Below are 20,934 nucleotides of genomic sequence, written 5' to 3'. Positions count from 1 at the left end.
CTCGATCAGCCAATCCCAAGCTTCTCAGGCGTTTCTCCTCGACGAGCAACCCAATGGGCGAGCGTACTTCGAGGAGAGGCGGGACTATATGCCTGTCAATCGTTCTCAGGGGGCGGGGAAAGGATCCCAGAAAGAGCTAGAGCTACTCAACAAGGCAAATAGCAGCGCTCCGCATCCAACACCAACCAGGGGCCAACAGACGACGTTAAAACCTGTCAGATTCCTCACTTAAATGTTCCTATGGATTACTAATACACATTCGTCGACAAACATAGGTGTTTCTCAACTTGGCAGCATAGGTAAGCCTGCTTTTGTTCGGCTAAGCCATCGCTATTTTGAACATTGTGTTTCTCCTAGCTCGCTTTCCTGCTGCCACCAAGCCAACCTTGACGTTAGCTAACGTAACTTGTTAACTAATGCTGCGATATGTTTAGAGGGTTTTGTGGAATGAATGAATGATGCGACTCGATAAGCATCAAGCCGACGGCCGAGATTAACGAATAAACTTGGTCAGCTGGATAATAAAGTTGCGCTGCAGTCAAATAAAGGCGATGAGCGCAGTGAAAGGTTGCGCCGAGTAGTTTGCAGCCTGCTGGACAAACACCGGACTGTTGTGTTGCTGCGCGGAGGAATCCTCGGAGCGGTTTGTCGTCGAGCAGCGCCTGTCATGGTGTCAAAAGTGATATTTCACGACACCATCAGCGACCTGTGTCCGTTTGACATCGCTGCAGGATGTGATTTAGTCGACAGTCGAGCACACGGCGTAGTTTAACAGGTAAATTGCGTCGTCAGGCTTTTCTTTTGTGCCACCAGCGTCGTCAGCTTCTCACCATTTACTCGCCCAGTGGAGGTCGGACCAGATGGACTATCTCGCACGGACGAATTCACCCGTTTGATCAGTTTTTAGACCAGATGCGATGTGGACTAGTCCCCCCTGCTGGATAGGACGTACGCTATTCCCAGTGTGCGTGACCAGTATTTTGCACATTTCCGTAACTGGCAACCCCATCGCTGACAAACTGTCTGTGCAGGATCGTTAGTGCGGAGGTTTAAATGGACTCGTTAACTACGCTGTCTGGTTGAATAACAGGTGAAAAGACGGCCGATGCTCAGGCGGTGTTTGTGCATTTATATTATTTATCTCTTTTGGTGGTGGTCAATCATTGACTTGCAGCGGCTGGTGGACCAAAGCGTCTGGGCGGATGACTTTGTATCCTCCGCGACCAAGAGCCCTCAAAACAAGGGCTGCGACCTTGGCTTCCGTTTTAACAATAAACCCGAGCGGCTATCTACGCGATGTCTCCCTCGAGCCTGACCTTATTGCGAACCGTTTCTTGGGTCTTTGTCAAAAGAAAAGAGCACATTTTACTCAGCGAAATGCCAGAGCAGCCCCACTCAGACAGAACATGTTGTGAAGAAAGAAAAGTGAGTTTCAGGAGTCCCACTTTGTATAACTCAAAGCGGTTTACGTGACGTTTCTCTAACGGGCTGGTTTCGTGCCCACGAGCCGTGTTTAGTGTCACTCTCTATCCGCCGTGTGGAGTGGGAGCTGCTCTCCGCACAGAGCGGCGCTCGAGACAAGAGAGAGAAGCGAAAACGAACGGTCTCGAGGCAGTTTGTATAAACCCCCCCCCCCCCCCAACAACAACAACAACAAATAACAAGAGATACGTCTCTGGCGGGTGAATGGCGACCACCGTGCCCGCTATATGTCCAATGTTTGTTCGCTGAAGTGCTTCTTTTTTGTGCCGACTGTCCGCTACAGAAATGGCGTCATCCTCTGCTGTGGTGTTGGTTCAGTCAGTGCAGTGGAGGCAGCGGGCACACCACGCTGCCGTACCCGGAGAGCCATTTTTGATTATTTGTTTTACTGTATCTATCACTTTATCCGAAACGACTCCATCATCCGTGCGTTCGCGCAGGCCGAGGGACGAGTTACTTTGCGTTTGACTCGCCCCGCGTTGCCACACGCACACGGCTGGCTGGGCATTACATAAACGGCTTCAAGGGCTCCACCAGCAGCCTGCCACGGTTCTACTTTGCAACACTATCGTTTGGGAATGTGGCTCGAGCACACCATCAACACAAATGCATGAGCCAGGATTATTTACGCAAATTCTCTTTTAAAAAAACTTTTTCTTAAATCAATTACAGCCTCAATTCCCTAAAAATGATAATTTGTAGACGGCGTGTTTCTCCAAGCGATGTAAAGTGTAAGGGGTTCATGCCGCCCCAGTTTTTAAAAATGATTTATCATGGCATCCAACAGTGTAGCAGCAGCGGAAGAAGTGATGTCATCATAACATGCCCGTGCCCTGTCGTGGCACAGACTGAAGTTGGCACTCTCCGTGATGTCTAAACGGCTTCTTCAACCTCTGTTTCAGCCTCCGATTCGTCGCACCGGTCACCCAGAGGACTCATCGAGAGATGAAGGTATGTTCGTTGCGTTTTCTTGCACGTATAAAGGAGCTTTAACCAGGCACATCAAACGTGAAATGACAAGTGTACTATCAACATTTCATATGCCTGTTGTTACCCTTTTTGTTCTCACAAGTAAGGCCAGTGTGAACTTTTACTACATGTCATGTGTTGGACATGGACCAAAGTAAAACGTTTATTTCATAAGCATGACATTGTAAATACGGCTGGAGACACTTAGAAACTCAAACACATATTTGGACATTTAATTGTTGGTGTTGTTGCTTTGTTATGCATTGCTGTTGAATCCCATGCTGAGATGGGCCCGGTCATGTCGGGATGTATGTGAATTCTATTTGATAAACTATCAGAGAGCGTTTTATAAAAAAACAAGCTAAAGGTGTGGCGAGCAATGATCGATGAATGAGCTTTGAAATTCTGCCATTGTTTATCAGCCCTTTTTAAAATGGAAAAAGTCACAGCCCTAATTGTTTGCTAAATAGGCTGCAGCGCCAGCCTTCTTATACTTCCAATGGATCAACACAAGTTGTGGCTATTGTTATGCCTGCAGGCTGTTGTGTCATTTGTTACCATGTCAGCCAAACGTAGAGACATAACATGGATGTGTGTGTCACTCTTTTATTAAATTCATGACATGCAGACTTGTCTTACTAGTAGTGTTGACTTCAACTGCATGATGATTTGTGGTTATGTAATAATAGTTTGTGCCACAGGAAGACAATAGAGTTCTGAATATCATGACGAGAAATGCATTCCAGTGAACAGAGAGCATCCAGGCACAGATTACTTAGCAACCAATGAGGTCAGCAGATATAACCTAATTCACACCGTAGGCCAGCTTCAGTGAGTGTCTACTTGGGGAGGAGGGGTATAACGCAAAATATGTTCATTGAACTGTTGCCGTTAGGGCCCATGACCATTTTGTAGTTATTATTTTCTCCAGCTGAATATCACTAGCCTGTTATTAGATGATGATTATGTTTACACTTGCTCATTTTCACAACTGCTGACAGGAGCGATGTTTTCACGTTGACATTTCTGCTTTAATGTTGTAGCATTTGTTGTTTCGTAGTGCATCTTAAGCTGCTATTTTTTTTACTGCTCTGTGTATTAGGAGCATCTGCTCGATGCCTTAACTGTAAATTGCTCTGTAACTAGGACAACTTTTCATTATGTTCGCTTCACATTTAATGTCACTGGCTTATGGTCCACAGCATTCCTCTATCAACTACACACATACACACACACACACACACACACACACTGCTTTAACACTTCGATAAACATTAGTTATCCTAAAAGTTGACTAATGTGATAATTGTTTGAATTCTGAACTAACTTAATCTGTAAATATCATTACAGGTTAAACACGTTTAACCTTTTGCTTAAACGTGTTTATTCAGAAAGTCTTTGCTCGAGCATCAACAATCTGGGGATGTACTCAGCTAATGCACTTTGTCTGTGACCTCTGTAACCAAGACGAGGTTTAATAAGAAAACTACATATTTGACCATGTCAGATTTAAGCACAATGGTTTAGTCCACATGCTTGTGGCTGTGTGCTAAGACTTCTAAAACGTAACCTTGATAACCGTATGTATGACTATTCACTGCAGAGTGAAGTTAAAGGACCACTCTCCTATACATACATCATGTAATATGATATATATTACATAAGAAATGCATGCATTTAACAACTGGAGTTGCTGGGTTTGTACTCTGGGCATTTAGGAGGCGTGGGAGGTCTAGTGACGGAGGCTATTGGGTTGCATTTAGGTAAATGTAGGATTCAGCCTTTTTGAGGACTAAATGTCATGATATATGTGCCCCTGCTGCTTACATTGTTTTGCTGCTTACACCCCCATCAACTTTATGGAAGTGCATTACTAAATTGCTCGGGTGCTCTTTTAACTGTAATTCTCTGTCCAACGTAGCTCTGATGTGTCAAAACCTAGAATTGCACTGCTGTGGGAGTAACTTGTTTAGTTACGTTAATCCTGCATTTAGATGAGTTAACGGCACTTGGTGATACGGTATATACTTAAGCATTTGGGAGGAGACACTTTGCAGGTCAGGTGCAGTCGGCTGCTGGAGTTGGTGTCTGTGCCTGGGAACCGAGTACTTTGTTAAAGGAGCTGTATTTAAAGTTCTAAACATTGACACAGCAGCAAACAACTGTTATGCTATGTAAAGATATAGGGGCATACTTTCTACCCGAGTGGAGAATTAAGTTGCTCTCCTTCTGTGGGTGTTGTTATCAGAGCTTCTCCTTGCCAGCCGCGCTTGCTTTTAGTGCATGTTAGTGCACGTTAGTGAGCCCCACTGGTTAGCTCATGGTTGCTCTGCACTGCTCATGGACGGTGGTTGCGGCTGATAACGCCGTCTTGACAGATGAGTATGTGTGTAGAGTATGTAAGCATTATAATTTGTAGAGCTGTCAAAGTCTTTGTTAAGGCGGTATTTCTTTTGCACTCTCGTTTAATGTATGTGTATAATATCTGCATTATATGGCCACTGAGGCCATGTTTGCAAAGTTTAAGATACCGCTACAAATCAGTCAGCAGGCATATGCAAACATTGCATTTTTGCACTTTGTAGTTATCCATACGTTCAAGTCCTCATGTTCGCAGAGGGGTCAGGGGAATGGGTTGCTTTGAGATTACATGTATCAGTGATTTATTAGCAGAGTTCTGTGCAAATGTGAGTGGAGTGCTTGGTTTTTGATTGTTTATGACACTAGAGGAGTGGATTTGCTTGAAAGGCCTGCATTTTGGGGAATAAGTGGGTAAATAAAAGGTATAAAGATAGTTCTTTCTTGTTTAAAGCTGCCATGCCATTGCCAAGGCAACTCCTGCCGAAGCACCAGCCACTGGAATTGTGGCGACTTTGGTTTGGACAAAGAGTTGATTCACAGCAGGATTATTGTACGTGTGAGCGAGGCCGGGTGGGAGCTTAATACTTTCCTGCATGTTCCTCTGTTCGGCCTACAAGCCTATTCATTATGGCACAATGAAATGGGTATGAAACTATCATTTATGATATTTCAGTCGTGCTGATTGGTGCCTGTATTTTCTTAAAGGTGCGGTTTTGTATGCTTTTGCAGACGCTAGACATTGTAATTCAGAGAATTGAAATCATTGCTTTGGTACACTTATCTACACTTGATTTGCTTTAGACATCCAACTGTTATGTCACCCTTTGTTTACACCACCCTTGTCTGGTACCGCTGAATATGAACCAGTTTATGTTCCTACTGTCATTTTTCACTGTTGTGTGACTTGAAACATACCAACATACAATAGTGAAACATCCGTCCTAACAACAAATTGTGTCATTTTTGCTTTAAGAGGGCACAACATCTGGATTAAATTTTGGACAACGGTAGTGACCTAAAAACTCTTATTTCCTTTGAAATTGTTAATACAATGAGAGTGAAGTGAAAATTTAACAAAGTAAAACTCTGCTCTAAAGTGGAGATCACACATGGTAATGTGACTGGATTTCCTTTGTCTTAACAGTATATTCACAACAAAGGGTTAGATGATGCTCTCATACACACGGTTGCTGTGTTGTTGTGAGAGTGATGATGGGAAATGGTTAGAAAAAGTTGTTGTAAGTTGTTGATCGTAGGTTTGCCTTTAATTTCAACAGTAGTAAATTAGAAGTTAAAAAGAAAAAAGTATGACGCTCGAGTTACTGTAGTTAGTTACATTGTTACCAACAAATAACCAATGGTGGCATGTAAGTGGAGTAGTTGACGTCACTTTCCAAAATGCGTGCATCAAAATTATGGGTCGGCCCAACTTGGATTCTCTCCAGTGTAATGTCCTGTTCTTTACACCAAAGGGACATTTAATAGGCTGGGTGTAGCTTCTTTTGGAAATATTGTCCCGAGCAATCATTGGTCGTCTAACGCAGTCTATGATGGTGGACAAAATGGAGCTGTAATAAATGACTCCTCCACTGATGCACGCTGCAAAACACAACTCCATCCATTATCAGCCGCTTATCCGGGGTCGGGTCGCGGTGGCAGCAGGTTCAGCAGGCCGACCCAGGCTTCCCTCTCACCCGCAACACTTTCCAGCTCATTCTGGGGAATCCCGAGGCGTTCCAAGGCCAGCCGGGAGATATAATCCCTCCAGCGTGTCCTCGGTCTTCCCCGGGGCCTCCTACCAGTTGGACGTGCCCAGAAAACCTCTAATGGGAGGCGTCCAGGAGGCATCCTGACTAGATGCCCGAACCACCTCAGCTGACTCCTTTCGACACGAAGGAGCAGCGACTCGACTCCAAGCTCCCCCCTGATGTCCGAGCTCCTTACCCTATCTCTAAGGCTGAGCCCGGCCACCCTACGGAGGAAGCTCATTTCGGCCGCTTGTATCCGACTCATTGCAACTCATTGGCTGACTATGCAGATTTTGTAGGTTAAAGTTCGGCAAAGGTGAACTTTGACTCTTGAAGCAAAGACTGATGCAAGTGTGTCTTAATAAATTAGTAATGGGTTTCTGCATGCTTCCATTGAACAGAAATAGCATGTGGTCTGTTGATAATGACTAGGGGTTCCTTGAGCTCCTCCCTGATGACTGATATTATTTACTATATTCACTATAGTGAGTTACAGTCCACAGGTTGCATGTATCACCACACAAATGTGCTATCACTATTCTTTTTTTTTCCCACTGCTGAGTGTCCTTTTTACTGAGTTGTAGAATAAAATTGCTGTAGTCCCTCAAGCTGTCCAAGAAATGCACTCTAAGCAGCAGCAGCAACTTATTTTCAACTGGCGCTCTTTGGCTGTTAAATTGTTCATGACCTGAGAGTCTTTATTGAGCCGAAACTGATCTCATTCTGCTGTTGTCAGTGTCACCCCAGTAGATTTAGTTTTGAATGATGTCAAAGCTCTGACTTAATGTAGCAGCATTATTTGCCGTGTTCCCTGACTAGAAAGACTTAAATACGGAGTCGGCTTCAGATCACTAGTAGTCAGTGATGATTCAACAGCCAGGACAGAATTAGTTTATGGCCAACACTGGTTAACCGTCACTTCTAGGACTTTAGATTGTTGAATCTAGATTGTTCCTTTGTGGAGAGGGGGGAGGCTTTTAATGCATGAATAAATACAAGTTGTTATCTAATGTGGCATCCGTGCGCGTCTGACGGATCGTCTGAAGTAGATCGTCCTCCAGTCGAGCTGCAGTTCTGTGAACGATTTAGCTTTGTGTCTCTCCAGCCGCAGGTGCGTTTTGTCACCCCTTGCCGATCATATTTGTATGTGTTTAATGAAGTACATATGCCTGGAGATTGTTTTCCATATCCGTGGCACTAGGTGAATAGCCAGAGAGCTGTTTTTTGATTGTGCCACTGCTATTACCATTACAGTGGCTTTTGCACACAGAAGCTGAAGCAGCGCTTATGATAAATACTGCTCTGTTGTTTCTGTGACAGAATTGTGGGTCGATGGGGGAGAGTGGTCGTCCTGTAACCACAAGGTACCCGGTTCGATCCCCGCTCGTTGCTCCCTGGGTCCTTCACTGCAGCCCACTGCTCCTTAATAACTAAGGATGGGTCAATTGCAGAGAAGAATTTCCCCATGGGGATGAATAAAAGTGTGCATTTCATTTCATTTTCAAAGGCAGAGGAATTCCGCCTCTCTGAGCTTAGTCATCTTATATTGGTGGTTCTTCTTAGCTGTCTGTCCCTGTCTCTGTCTGTGCTTGCAGAAAAAAAAGGAGTCTGTTTTTCTCCAGATCCCCGTGATCTAATACATGGATGGTTTTAGTTTAATGCAAACTGTCCTATGTTTGTGTTGGCATCTAAGCGTGACGCATGTAAATCTGGCCTCAGTAGTGTGTTATCACCCCTGCCTTGTTAAACTGGGGTGGTTTGGCAGCCAGAGCTGTCAAGATAACCCAAGCTGTCCTCTGAGTCAGTAGCATGACTCTTTCTCTGAGAAGAGGCAAAGGAACAGGCTTGGAGTAAGGGAAGCAAAAAGTAGACATATTAGACGAATATGAGAAGTATTGGTATGAAGGAGGAGAAAAAGTGGTGGACAGAAGTAGCACTTCAGATTGGTGTCGCAGCCGCAGCTGACAAGAGAGTTGGTCAGCTCGTTGAAATGGCTTCTGCGTCATGTCAACCTGGTGTTGGCGGGGGCAGCTGGTGCTGAGGCCCAACTGCACTGGAGACTGTGTTTATCTGAGAGTTGGGGAGGCTGAAATGCTCCGGACTCTGAATCCCATCTGTCAGAATCCATGAGGCACCTGAGAAGAGGCGCACTGTCCTGGCTTGACTGCACCATGGCTTTCCTCACACGGAAGATGCAATTAGTCCATCTGTTAGTGATCCTGTTTCTTGTCTATTTTTGTATCGCAGTCATTTTGAGTTTTAAAAAAATGTATTTCTTTATGGGTGTTTCTTTGCATTTACACCTCCAAAATGATTTGGTTTTATTTTATTGCCCTTTTTGATAGTCGATAATAAACTCATTCACTACGTTAACCTCGGTGCACAAAGAGTCTCATCGTTGAGAGTTTTGTGTAAAAAGTTTCATCACAATACGAGATTTAAAAAAAGAAAGTGAAACTAGGGGTGTAATGTTACACAGCCGGTTTTGTACAGGCTGGGCTGTTTCGCACGCTGCAACTGATGAACAACTTGTGAACTGATTTTTCCGGGTACAACTCCTGAGTATAATTTCTGTACTCGGGTGTGCGAGTAGCAGATGTAAAAACGGCGTGGCATACCAAACTGAACATCCTGTACCCACGGTGTGTGTCCATTAGACGTACTGTTCCAGCTTTAACTTTTGAAGTCAACAGAGCATCCTTAAAAAGCCAGACTGGGTTGTTACACTTGGCAAAACACCCTGCTTATCTGTAGTATACAGTACACTATATGTCTTCTGTTATCAATTGGAGCATCCTATTGGCACAACAGCCACACACTGGTTGTTCTGCATGATAACTTGTTATGATGGTTCATTTAAAACCATTAGATAAAAGTGGGTCACGCTGAGGCGAGTCCCGTAGTGACGAACCGCACTCTGTTATCAAAGGACCAGGGATTCAGAACCCAAAGTTTTCTAGTCTGCCGATCCAGATAATCTTCACCATCACCTTTTGTTAATGTCTTGGAAATGTTGTTCTTTTTTGGCCTCGTGGTTTGTGGCCCAAAATCACGACAAGTATTAGTGGCCCGTCAGATAAAATCACGACACGTTTCAGTGGTCCGTCAGATAAGATGATGTAGGATTTAGCCTCCGATAACCAATACATTGAAGAGGGATATGAAACCCTTTTTGTTAATTTGGATAATTGGATAGCGGGTATTTTTAGCCTGTTTCACCTGTTACTCTTTTGTCAGCAGGACAACATGTTGCTCATGCATCTGCGGCGAATTTCACTGCACATTATTAGCCGTTCAGGGATGACGCACGATTCCTCATCTTGTTTATGTGACCCTGAACAACCCTGATGGTCATTTAACATTAAATATCTCCCAGGTTCCAATCCTGATTTTTATATTTATATTTTTTGACATGAAACAGCCGTGCAGCTACTTCTGATGTAGACGTACATAAATAAATCCAATACACTTGTGTCCTTAATGGACATTTTCTACTCTGCAAACAGTTGAAGCAAGTCAAAGGTCTCACATTTACAGAAGTGGTACGGCCGTGCCAAGAAGCCCTGCAGCAGCTGGTTTCAGTGTTAAGGCTCCGACTTCGCTGGTGTAGTTGGAAAGGCAACAACAAACAGATGTTGTGCTTAGAAATAAATACGATTTCTGTAAGTGTGTATAAGAGAGTATCTTATTGAGTCTGACGAGTAATGAACTTGCAGTGTGAAATTCAATATGCACAACGTGTTTGAAGACATTTGTGCTAAATGAAAAGAGCTGTCTTTCTATAGTGAGTTTTGCAGCTAATTTGATGTTGAATTGTTAGCGAGCTTGTTCATTTCCCTCGCATGAGCACATTTTATTCATCCATTCAGAAAATAAGATGTGTTTCCGTATTTAGTGCTGTTAAAAAAGAAAAGAAAAAAGAAAGACAGGGCTGCACCATAACTGATATTCGGTCGATAATGACTCTAATCATTGACTTGAAGCTGAATCGGATATCTATTCAGTACAGTTATATATTTATTTATTATATACATATTATACTATATTTTAACTTTTATTTATGTTTTGACCAATTATTTATTTATGCTTTAAAAAGGTTTACACTTTTAATTGTAATTCCTGTTAATGTTGATGTTTGTTGCTGGTGTACAATTTATTACTTTATTGATAAACAACAATTCAGTACATTTTCTATCCATGTATTTGTTACAATTTGTTTTACAAAGTTAGTAAAACAATGTTCAAGTCAAGCCTGATGCTGCCTCACACATTAAAGAATGATCCGAGTCACTTCCACACAGTGAAGCATAACTCTTATTAATCAAACACTGGTATCAGACCGGTACTCTGTATCGGCTTATACCCAAAGCCCAGGTATCGGTATTAGTGCATCCTTACAAACACCCAAAAGTATTGGCCAAGTGAAGTGCAAATATGACATGTTGCATTTGGTCTTGACGTGTCCTGTCAACAGGAAGCGTGCCCACCTATTGGGTCTTATTCGAGAAAGTTGTCTAAATATATCTCTGTTAGGTGAGGCATTTTCAGTGGAGCCTTAGAGAAGCACCCTCAGTAAATCCATCTCTACACTACATGAACTACAAACATCTTCCCTCATCCACACACTGAAAATCTGTTCTCGAGGGGGGTAAAAATAAAATAAAAATAGTTTGATAAATATCCAATGATGACACAGGATGGTGCTATTTGTTTCAAATAGCTTATTCTTTGTAGTCATCAAAGCAAAAGTGAAGTGGCTTGCTTGCTCCCCGAGAGGCTTGTTTTCCAATACCCAGAACAGATGGTATGTGTTTTCCGTGGATGAATCACTGAGGCGGGTGGGTTTCGCATAGCTGGCCTTCACTATGTGAAGCTTTAATGTGTGTCCTCCCGTCTTAGCTGTGAGAATACACCTGTGTCAGTAAACTATACATGAAAAGAAGAAAAAGCTTTGAATTCACTGGTTTCTTATTTTTATTTCCTTAGACTCTGGAGGAGCCGCCCTACTTGACAGTGGGGACGGATGTTAGTGCCAAGTACCGAGGGGCTTTCTGTGAAGCCAAGATTAAGACAGCCAAGAGGCTAGTCAAGGCCAAGGTAAGTGTGTGTGTGTGTGTGCGTGTCAGGGCTCTTGTCTTTGTGCAATGATCAAGAACACACAGCTCAGCTTTAATGTACATCCAGAGCGGATTGAATTGGAGACTGTCACAATTAAAAGAGCAAAACATGATTAGAAAGTCCTCGTATTAGTTTCTTGAACTGTGCATTTAAATTACGCTCTTGTCTCTGCTGTTGCACATAATCCAGCTGTGTTGCTTACATGCTAGCGATCCACCACCTGTTTTAGATAGTAAGTTAGTACAGCTCATATGGCTGAAACACCGATCAGGCCCCCAGATGTGACAGATGCAGGGTTTGGCCTGGCCCACCAGGTATCCGTCCCCTCTGGGGTCCACTGCTTTTCAAATGTTTCCCCTTTGGTTTTATGCCTTGCTGATGAAGGCATGGTATGATGCACGTAGTTCAGTGCCTCATTTCCCAGTGGGGCTAAAGCATCTGGTTAATAGTGTGTGTGTGTGTGTGTGTGTGTGTGTGTGTGTGTGTGTGTGTGTGTGTGTGTGTGTGTGTGTGTGTGTGTGTGTGTGTGTGTGTGTGTGTGTGTGTGTGTGTGTGTGTGTGTGTGTGTGTGTGTGTGTGTGTGTGTGTGTGTGTGTGTGTGTGTGTGTGTGTGTGTGTGTGTGTGTGTGTGTGTGTGTGTGTGTGTGTGTGTGTGTGTGTGTGTGTGTGTGTGTGTGTGTGTGTGTGTGTGTGTGTGTGTGTGTGTGTGTGTGTGTGTGTGTGTGTGTGTGTGTGTGTGTGTGTGTGTGAGAAAGATTAGAGACTGCCTTTTTCACTGTGTCAATGCACTGTAGTTCCCCAGCACTGGTGCTCCAGCAGCGATTTGCTTACGGACAGAAACAGACAACATGCCAACTTAGACCATGGGATGTTCTTAGTTTAGATATCGTGGACTAAAATGAAGCTAATAGGGTAGTCTCATCTCATAAATGAATTACCATACTAATTGGCCGAGTGTGGGTTTGTGTATGACTATGAGGCTCGATTACACAAATGGAGAACATGGCAATTATTCAGCGGTTGTTGTGAATCTGAATATTTCACTCTAATGGATTCATCTTTAGCTCTTTGGTTCATTAATCTCTGTGTGCTTGTTTAACAAAGTCGATGGTGGCAGCATATGGCGCTGGTGTCATTTCACAGATTTTTAAAGCCCAGTAAAAGATCAGTATTGCAATATTTATTTATATTTCAGTATCACTCAGTGACGTGTTTAGCACACGTTTAATCTGTCAAGACTATGGTACAGTAACTAGTACTGTCAAGAATATTATATTTTCAACTTTCAAAGTACATTTTTTTGCAGTTTTTATTATAGATTTCACTGCAGAATGCAAATCGCTTAAATTAAAAAGTTTTGCAGCACATCAATACCTTTTTAAAGTGCTGTTTGTTCTTCACCACCACTTAAAAAAAGTGATATCCACACGGTAAATTAAGGGATCCCTTAAGGAGTTTTTTAGGATGGCCAGGTGTTATTTATGCTCTCTAGCTGAAGTTTTGGACAGCGAGAGACATCCTCTCTCGGTCTGTGAAGGCGCTCGTCCCTGAGAAGAAGGGGGAGTCAATCTTTTCCACAGACCAGAAATGTTGTTATCTCCATAACTGGGGAAATTCAGCCTCGGGAAGCTTTTTTTAATCCTTTCTCTGCCATCTAATTCTATGAGATGGCAATTTAACAGCATCTTACAGTATGTATTTTCTTCAGTCATTGTGTTGATGCCGCCTTCATAGTGACACCGTTTCTCCTGCTGTTATGTTTGAAACCGACCGGTGAGAGCGTCGTCTGAATGCGTTACCTGCAGGCTTGTTTTCTGAGATGGGGGTGATTAACATCTTGTTCTGCCCTCGTATGGCAGCTGATTCTAAACTAAATCAGTCAATAAAAACAAAGCCAGTTTTCCATTAAGAATTATGTTACTATTTTACTTGCATGTGCCCTCGAAAAATTACTCAGAGAAGGAAGCACATGAGCCTATTGATATATCAAGCAGGGAGGGGCATTTGTTATTTGTTATTCTGCTTTGGCACATCTTGCAACATGCTCGTTTGCCTGCCTTGTGGTCTTTTTCTGTCACTCAGTGTTGACAGGTCGCCATACAGATGCAAGATTACCACAGCATGTTCAGATTATGATCTACTGTGGCTCACTTAGGGGAGGCTGGAGTTGTAGAGGGGTAGGGTCGGTTAGTGTCGTCCTAACAATCGCAACAGGAATCCACTGGGGGTCCGTCACTCAACGGTGCCAGAAATGAGCCATTGCATTAAATATTCACACACTGCTGCTTGCCTAGTACTGACACCAGGAAGGCTTCGCTAGTATGTTGGCTCAAACCACAACGATCTAAAGCAACAAACCTGCGTGAAAGAGCCTAGTCAGTGCGTCAGCGTTATGTAGTCCGGCAGTATTACTGCCGAGACGCGCTGTCTCTGGGAGGGAGGATCATGTGGCCAGGTCAGGCCTTTGGGGAATCATTTGTTCATCCTCGTTACTGATTCTCCTCCCCCTGTTTCCAGGTGACCTTTAAACCAGATCTGTCCACAGCTGAGGTTCATGATGAAAACATCAAAGGACCTCTAAAGGTAAGGCAGGAAAGATGGAGGAGGCTGAAATAGTCATAACACGCACATTGTCATTAATTGTCATTGATTACTTTAGTCTTGTCTTTTTTTGGGCTCCGACTATGGGACCATAGTGGGTGTAGAAAGGCAGTGCATTGCAATTTCATTTCAGTCAGTTATGATTCTTGTATTGGCGATTGTCTTGTCTCATTACTTAAAAAACACATTCCATTCATCATTTGTAGCACATTAGGATGCCACATAACGGCCGTGTATCCATCCCACAGGTGGGTGCTGTTGTAGAGGTGAAGAATCAAGATGGAGTTTACCAGGAGGCCACAATCAATAAGCTGAACGATGCTAGTATATATACTGTTGGTAAGTCGATAGCAAACTGTTTCTCTCCCCCTGTGTACTCTCCCTGCAGCGATCTTCCAACACATTTGTGTGATAGAAATTCCAAAAGGTTTTCAGACTTTTTACTTTCGAGTATTATACTGACTAGAACCATCTTCAATCAGTTCCTAAGAATTTAGTGATTTCTCACAGTACAGCAGGAATACTGAAATGTTGCTTTACATGCTCATATATTTATATAGATAGGTGTGTGTATAAATGTCTGTATTTAATGTATCGAGTAAGCAGCGCTGGTAAATGCTGCATGTAGGGCTGCAACTCAAGACCACTTTTATTATTGAGTCATTTTTCTTTAAAATAATTGATTGATTTGATTGAGTTTATAATGTGTGAAAAATCTAATAAGTAATATAGGTAATTGCAATTTTCCAGAGGCCACGGTGACTTCCTTAAATTGCTAGTTTTGTCCAACCAACAGTCCAAAACCCAAATGTAAAATATTTACAAACATGGGAAGGCAGCAAATTCTCAAATTGTGGAAGCTTGACTTTTTGAATAATTCTTGCATTTTATGTTGTGAAGAATCAACGGTTCCAGTGTTGGATCATCCAAAGCATGCCGAGTACAGACTGCTGCTCAGATCGGTAGTCTCCTAGCAGTTGCTCGTCACCTAGGAGAGCCCATGCCGTTTTCCCTGTCTCGAAAACATTTGCCGTGGCACATTGTCATTCATCGACAAAAACACGAGTCACTGTGGAAGTTACCTCAAGTGTTTTTATTTCACTGTTATCGCCAAGTAAATTTGAACGACTAATGGGATTGAATGATTTACATTTGAGTTATCTTTGGGAGCGTTGTGACTTCTGAAAGCAAAAGGAAAGTTCCTTTAGTTCTAGTATATTATGTCTAGGAGGGTGATTTGATATCGGTAAATAAACAAATGAAATCAGTAAATCCTGAGACACTTCCCTTACATCTCTTTTGTTTTACCATGTGTATACTCCGTGTCTATCATAGGGTCCTTGAAGTTGTAATAAAACAGTGAGCGCCTGCGGGAGGATCCATCAAAGTCTTAAAAACACGAGCATCATTTGTTTTTATAATATATATATATATATATATATATATATATATATATATATATATATATATATATATATACACGCACACAGTATTTTTTTTATATATATATATAAATAAAACAAGCAGACATTTTGTAACAGACACCGGTGTTTCTTTGTGCTTGAGTCTAACAACCTCTCATCTCTGCAGTGTTTGACGATGGCGACGAAAAGACCCTGAGGCGTTCCTCTCTCTGCCTGAAAGGAGCGCGTCACTTTGCAGAGAGCGAGGCAAGTATTGTGCTGTCCTGCAGTCTTTATGCCAAGCAAAGCTCATTTTATTTTTCATTTCATACAATTTTGACACCAACAATCACACATCTTTGCTCACGGTGCTCAAATTTAAATGCTGCTTACGAATGGTCCCACGCTGGCATTCAGAGTTTTAGCTGCGATACATTTCCAGGAAACATAAACTGATATCACAGCAAATTTGCCAAGATATACAACTCTGTTTGCAACTGATTAGATCCCACGAAGAGAGTTTCTTCCAGGTATACAAGATATCAATCTTTTGTCTTGCAATGTGGTGTCTGACAAGGGTAACACTGAGGCGCTTTGCTGTTTGTCTCCTTCTGCAGACACTCGACAGACTCCCTCTCACCAACCCTGAACACTTCGGCACACCTGTCATCGGCAAGAAGGGCAACCGTGGTAGACGATCAAACCCAATGTGAGTATCACCCTCCGTCTCTGTACGTCCTGCAGGGCTCATATCAAACTTTAATATATCGGCGGCCTGGGATGCTGGTGGCGAGGGATTTTCTGTACCAATCCACAGCCATCTGTAAACGGCTCTCCCAATCTAAGTGTGCTGACAGCAGTTGAAATGAAAGATTTACTCTTCACCTGCCCCTTATAACAGCGCCCGAGACCCGAAACTAGAGAGCCTGCTCTCCTCCTCCAGCTCCTTAATCATGCCGGGATGTAGAGGCAGCGTCGGCACGGCACGGTCCTGCTGAATATTATCTTTTTTTAACCCCTCCCCCTTCTTTGACTCAAATGTTCCAGTGGGTGTTTTCTGCTCCTTTTTGTATGCCTGCTCCTGGGAGACTGCTGAGTTTTCATCAGGGGATAGGAACTGCTGAGGGCTTTTTGGCGCCGGATATAATTGTGGCTCCTCTCTGTTATAAAAGGACACTCTGCTACGTAATCTTATTCTCTTACACCCCTTGCTAATGGCACTCAGAGAAAAGTCAATATTACTCTAAACATTGATGTAATATTGACTTGGGTCAGTCCCAGCTGCACATTAACACCATGGACCTGTCTAATAATAGTGTCTTAATTCTTGAATTTCAAGGATTGAAAAACACAGAGGAGACTGACATTACTGGAAAAATAAGACTGCTACATGTTTTGTTTTTACGGGATAACTTCTTCTTAATTTCTATCTGTAAATGAACTGGTTCAACATTTTTGGAACATCGCGGCTATTTCCTTTCTTGCTCGGGGTTAGATGAGATGCTTGATGCCTCAACTCTGTACAAACACAGAGTTGTGCTCAGAGCAGGCCTAGGGAGGTATAAAAAGAGGTCAGAGGATCTGTTTGCCTGCTGGTGCTGCTTGCACGTTCACTGAGACATGGCTGTCTATCTGCTGGCCAGTTCAGTCAGGAAGACTGTCAGTCAGCAAAGAACGAGCCGGCTCATCACTACATTGATCCTAATGAGGGAGCTCATCATTACAGCTTTAATAAGAAATGCCACAATCTTTCGGGCTTTACCGGCAACCAGAAGCTATTTCTGTTTCAAACGGCACACTTTTATTTAAAAATGGAGACAAATTGACAGCACAACATTCTCTCAATCATATATCAACCATATGTGATGCTCAATGTACCTACCTTGAATGGCACTCTGTTGAGTAAAACCGCCCTTATCTCTCCCACAGCCAAGAAGAAGAATTGTCTTCATCGTCCAGCGAAGAAGAGGAGAGCGACAAGCGGCAGAATGAGGATCTGTTCGGCAAAGTGGTCTGTGTGGAGGGGGTCGCCACCGGGGAAAAAAAGAAGACCACGTGGTATCCTGCTCTGGTGAGCTCATAGTCTCCCTTCATTCACTGCTCTCTGCTCCATCGCTGTGAAGAAACAGGAACACTGCGGCTGGTCTTCCCGTACACTCACAGCATTGTGACATTTCATTTCAACGCCCGGTTATGTAACCTCAGCAGGATTATGTTTTGCGTAATGCCACTCATCAAATATGGGAAAAGTGCACGATGTTGTGGTTAAATACCTAATTTCTTTCAAATGAGACTTTTGCAGTAGCTGCTTGCCGTCCGTAGTTTGAAGAATTTCAGAAAGCAAAAACAATTCAGCTCCTATTTTGGAAGAAAATAAAAAGAGAAGTTATGGCTTGTTCTCCCTGGCGTGTGCAACAATGCAGTACAAACACCGGTGTGATGTTTATTTGTCCTTTCCACCCACCCATAACTCTCAGCCAGCGTTAGCACACAGTGAAATGGTGACAGGCGTTGTTTGTTTTTGTAAGTGTTGCATGTAGAACTGGGAGAATGGGAGAGGGTGGGGGAAAGCTGTCCCTTTTAACTGTGTAGTCGGCAGGGCCCCGCCTCCAGGGTTTGTTGTTCTTGGCTTGCAGTTGACTGAGCTCAATGCTGCCTCCCTGTGACAACCAGGAGAAGTATGTCACACGGTAGCCCATCACTGTGGAGCAGTACACCGGTAGATGTTTCATGCATCAGATGATGCACGGCTGTGACGAACAATGTGCTCCTCAGAGGCACCATTTAATAAAAGTCAGAAGAAACCTGTGAGTCGGATGCTTTAATTTGCACCTCTGCAGTGCAGCACATGTGTCAAAGAGAGAAATAGCTGAGCAAATGGCTCAGTGTTGAAGTGAAAGCATCCACCCTGCAGGCGAGTGTGTGTTGTACATACGGAGAGAGCAGGAGCAAGCACACAGCCTCCTGATGGAAATCAAATCTCCATAACGGCAGTGCTGCCTCCTGTGGGTTAGACCTAGTGCACTGGAACAACTCCCACTTATGTGCCCCTCGACTCCAGTAAACAGCAGCAGCGCATGCTGCCCTGACACATCGCTCCTCGTCCCGCGCATTTGTTTTGTCTTTGTTTGTCGGAGACGGCATTTCCTGTAATCCATCAGCGTGGCCTTTTCCTGAAATTACTTGAGTCATTAACTCTGACACCCCCTCCTCCCTTCCTCCGCTTTACTGTCTCATACGTGCACACACGCACACAGACACACATAATACCACCTCTTCTGACCTCTTGACTTTCTCTTGTTTCTGTGCAACAAGGTCATCTCCCCAGACTGCCACGACGACGTGACTGTGAAGAAGGACAACATCTTCGTCCGCTCGTTCAAGGATGGAAAATTGTGAGTCATCACTAGTGTGCTAAAAACCACTTTGTGGGAATTAAACCTGCAGCAACGAATATCGGTCATCAGACATTTTTCACTATCATTTAATCCAAAAATTATGTTTAGAAGTAATTATTTAATGAACAAAAAGTCATTGGCATTGCACAAAGTCTCTTCAGGGGCCTTACCATTGCTTACTGATTAATGACAAAAACTAAGCGGTATTCAGTTCTTGTTACACCAAGCCTTCTTTGGGGAAGTAAACAAGTGAATGATTGCCATTTTCTCTTGATACATTTTCTAAGTCGCTCTTGATTTATATTCTGAAAGTCAGTTAATCATCTAGTACAACTAGATCATCCTCATCAGGGGATAAACATGTTTTAATTGGATATATGTACAGTGAACATCTGTAGAAAAAGAAGCACTACATTGTTAGACATTGCTGCACAGTATGTTATTTGCACATATGTCAGATAATTTTGTTACTCTTTTTATCTTTTTCTTGCCTTTTCTGTTTATTCAATGCCAATTTCGGCATTGTCCCATTAATTAAAGGGAGCCGTGCCAGAGGACATTTCTTTGCCTTGACCAGCTAATTGTGCATGTTTTAAATGACACCTTTTATTGGAACATAACCTCTTGAGATACTGTGTGCCTTCCCTGCCGTTGCTTGCCTGGCTGTGTTTGTATTTGTCCTAAGGCTGTGAGTTACTGGTGAGCTAATATAGTGTAGCTTCCCTGCAGCCTGCCCTCGGCGTGGAATCACACAGTCAGATTGTGTGGTCTGTGGCAATGAGAAGAAGTCCTGTCAGGAGTCGGCACTCTGCTGGTGGTTTGAAACTGCAACCTTTCTGTTTGGTAGAAAGCACAGCCCCCACTCGACATGAATTAATCTGGTCACTGCTCGCTGTTCCCAAGTCTACTTTTCTGTCTGTCTGAACTCCGTTGGTGACGGCGCAGCCTCGAGCCCGCATTCCTTAATGGATTCATCAGCGTGATCCTTAATCTGCAGCTGAAGACACATTTGCAGCAAACATAGTGTGAAGTCTCCCTCTTATCTTATTTTGGCTAATAGTCGGGTGGAGAGCCGAGCTGATGAGGGATAAGATAAGAGAGGATAAATCAGAGGGGACCTAGAAGTCAAACACTCGTGAAGTATTTCCTCTCTAAACATTGCACCCTGTGATGGCTTTTTCGAAAACTTAATTGGCACAGTGTATCCACGGGTACACGCAACAAATAGTAATGTAAGAAGTCAGAAGATCTACAGTGCATCCGGAAAGTATTCACAGCGCTTCACTTTTTCCACATTTTGTTATGTTACAGTCTTATTCCAAAATGGATTAAATTAATTATTTTCCTCAACATTCTACACACAACAACCCATAATGACAAATTGAAAACTGTTTTTTGCAAATTTTTGCAAATCTATTAAAAATAAAGAATGAAAACATAACATGTACATAAGTATTCACAGCCTTTGCCATGACACTCAAAATTTAGCTCAGGTGCATCCTGTTTCCACTGACCATCCTTGAGATGTTTCTACAACTTGATTGGAGTCCACTTGTGCTAAATTCAGTTGATTGGACATGATTTAGAAAGGCACACAGCTGTCTATATAAGGCACCACAGTTGACAGTGCATATCAGAGCATAAACCAAGCCATGAAGTCCAAGGAATTATCTGTAGACCTCCGAGACAGAATTGTATTGAGGCACAGATCTGGCGAAGGGTACAGAAACATTTCTGCAGCATTGAAAGTCCCAATGAGCACAGTGGCCTCCATCATCTGGAAATGGAAGAAGTTTGGAACCACCAGGACTCTTCCTAGAGTTGGACGCCCAGCCAGACTGAGCGATCGGGGGA

At 43.2% G+C, this 20,934-nt stretch overlaps 1 protein-coding gene and 1 long non-coding RNA gene across 4 annotated transcripts in view; one reads left to right on the top strand and one right to left on the bottom strand.

The window, feature by feature from the left end:
• The first annotated feature begins 127 nt into the window (after positions 1-127).
• Positions 128-20,934, top strand: part of arid4b (AT-rich interaction domain 4B) — a 38,081-nt gene continuing 17,274 nt past the window's right edge. For 2 of the 3 annotated variants that reach the window (XM_034552641.1, XM_034552639.1), the window contains exons 1-9: positions 128-299; positions 2,385-2,433; positions 11,547-11,657; positions 14,196-14,261; positions 14,528-14,618; positions 15,870-15,949; positions 16,300-16,391; positions 17,612-17,753; positions 18,998-19,077. In XM_034552641.1, the coding sequence (XP_034408532.1) occupies positions 2,428-2,433; positions 11,547-11,657; positions 14,196-14,261; positions 14,528-14,618; positions 15,870-15,949; positions 16,300-16,391; positions 17,612-17,753; positions 18,998-19,077 (668 nt within the window). In that variant the 5' untranslated portion in view covers positions 128-299; positions 2,385-2,427. The remainder of the gene's footprint in view (positions 300-2,384; positions 2,434-11,546; positions 11,658-14,195; positions 14,262-14,527; positions 14,619-15,869; positions 15,950-16,299; positions 16,392-17,611; positions 17,754-18,997; positions 19,078-20,934) is intronic. The other variant, XM_034552640.1, reaches the window with a different exon arrangement.
• On the bottom strand, positions 17,681-18,227 carry LOC117744400. Its single transcript, XR_004611177.1, has 3 exons — positions 18,147-18,227; positions 17,956-18,040; positions 17,681-17,797 (listed from the first exon to the last, which is right to left on the bottom strand). It is a non-coding gene; the product is annotated as an uncharacterized LOC117744400 (long non-coding RNA).

Source organism: Cyclopterus lumpus, chromosome 15 (genome assembly GCF_009769545.1).
Source record: "Cyclopterus lumpus isolate fCycLum1 chromosome 15, fCycLum1.pri, whole genome shotgun sequence".
NCBI lineage: Eukaryota > Metazoa > Chordata > Actinopteri > Perciformes > Cyclopteridae > Cyclopterus > Cyclopterus lumpus.
Note: the sequence above shows the minus strand (reverse complement) of the source record. Positions and strands in the feature narration are given on the sequence as shown.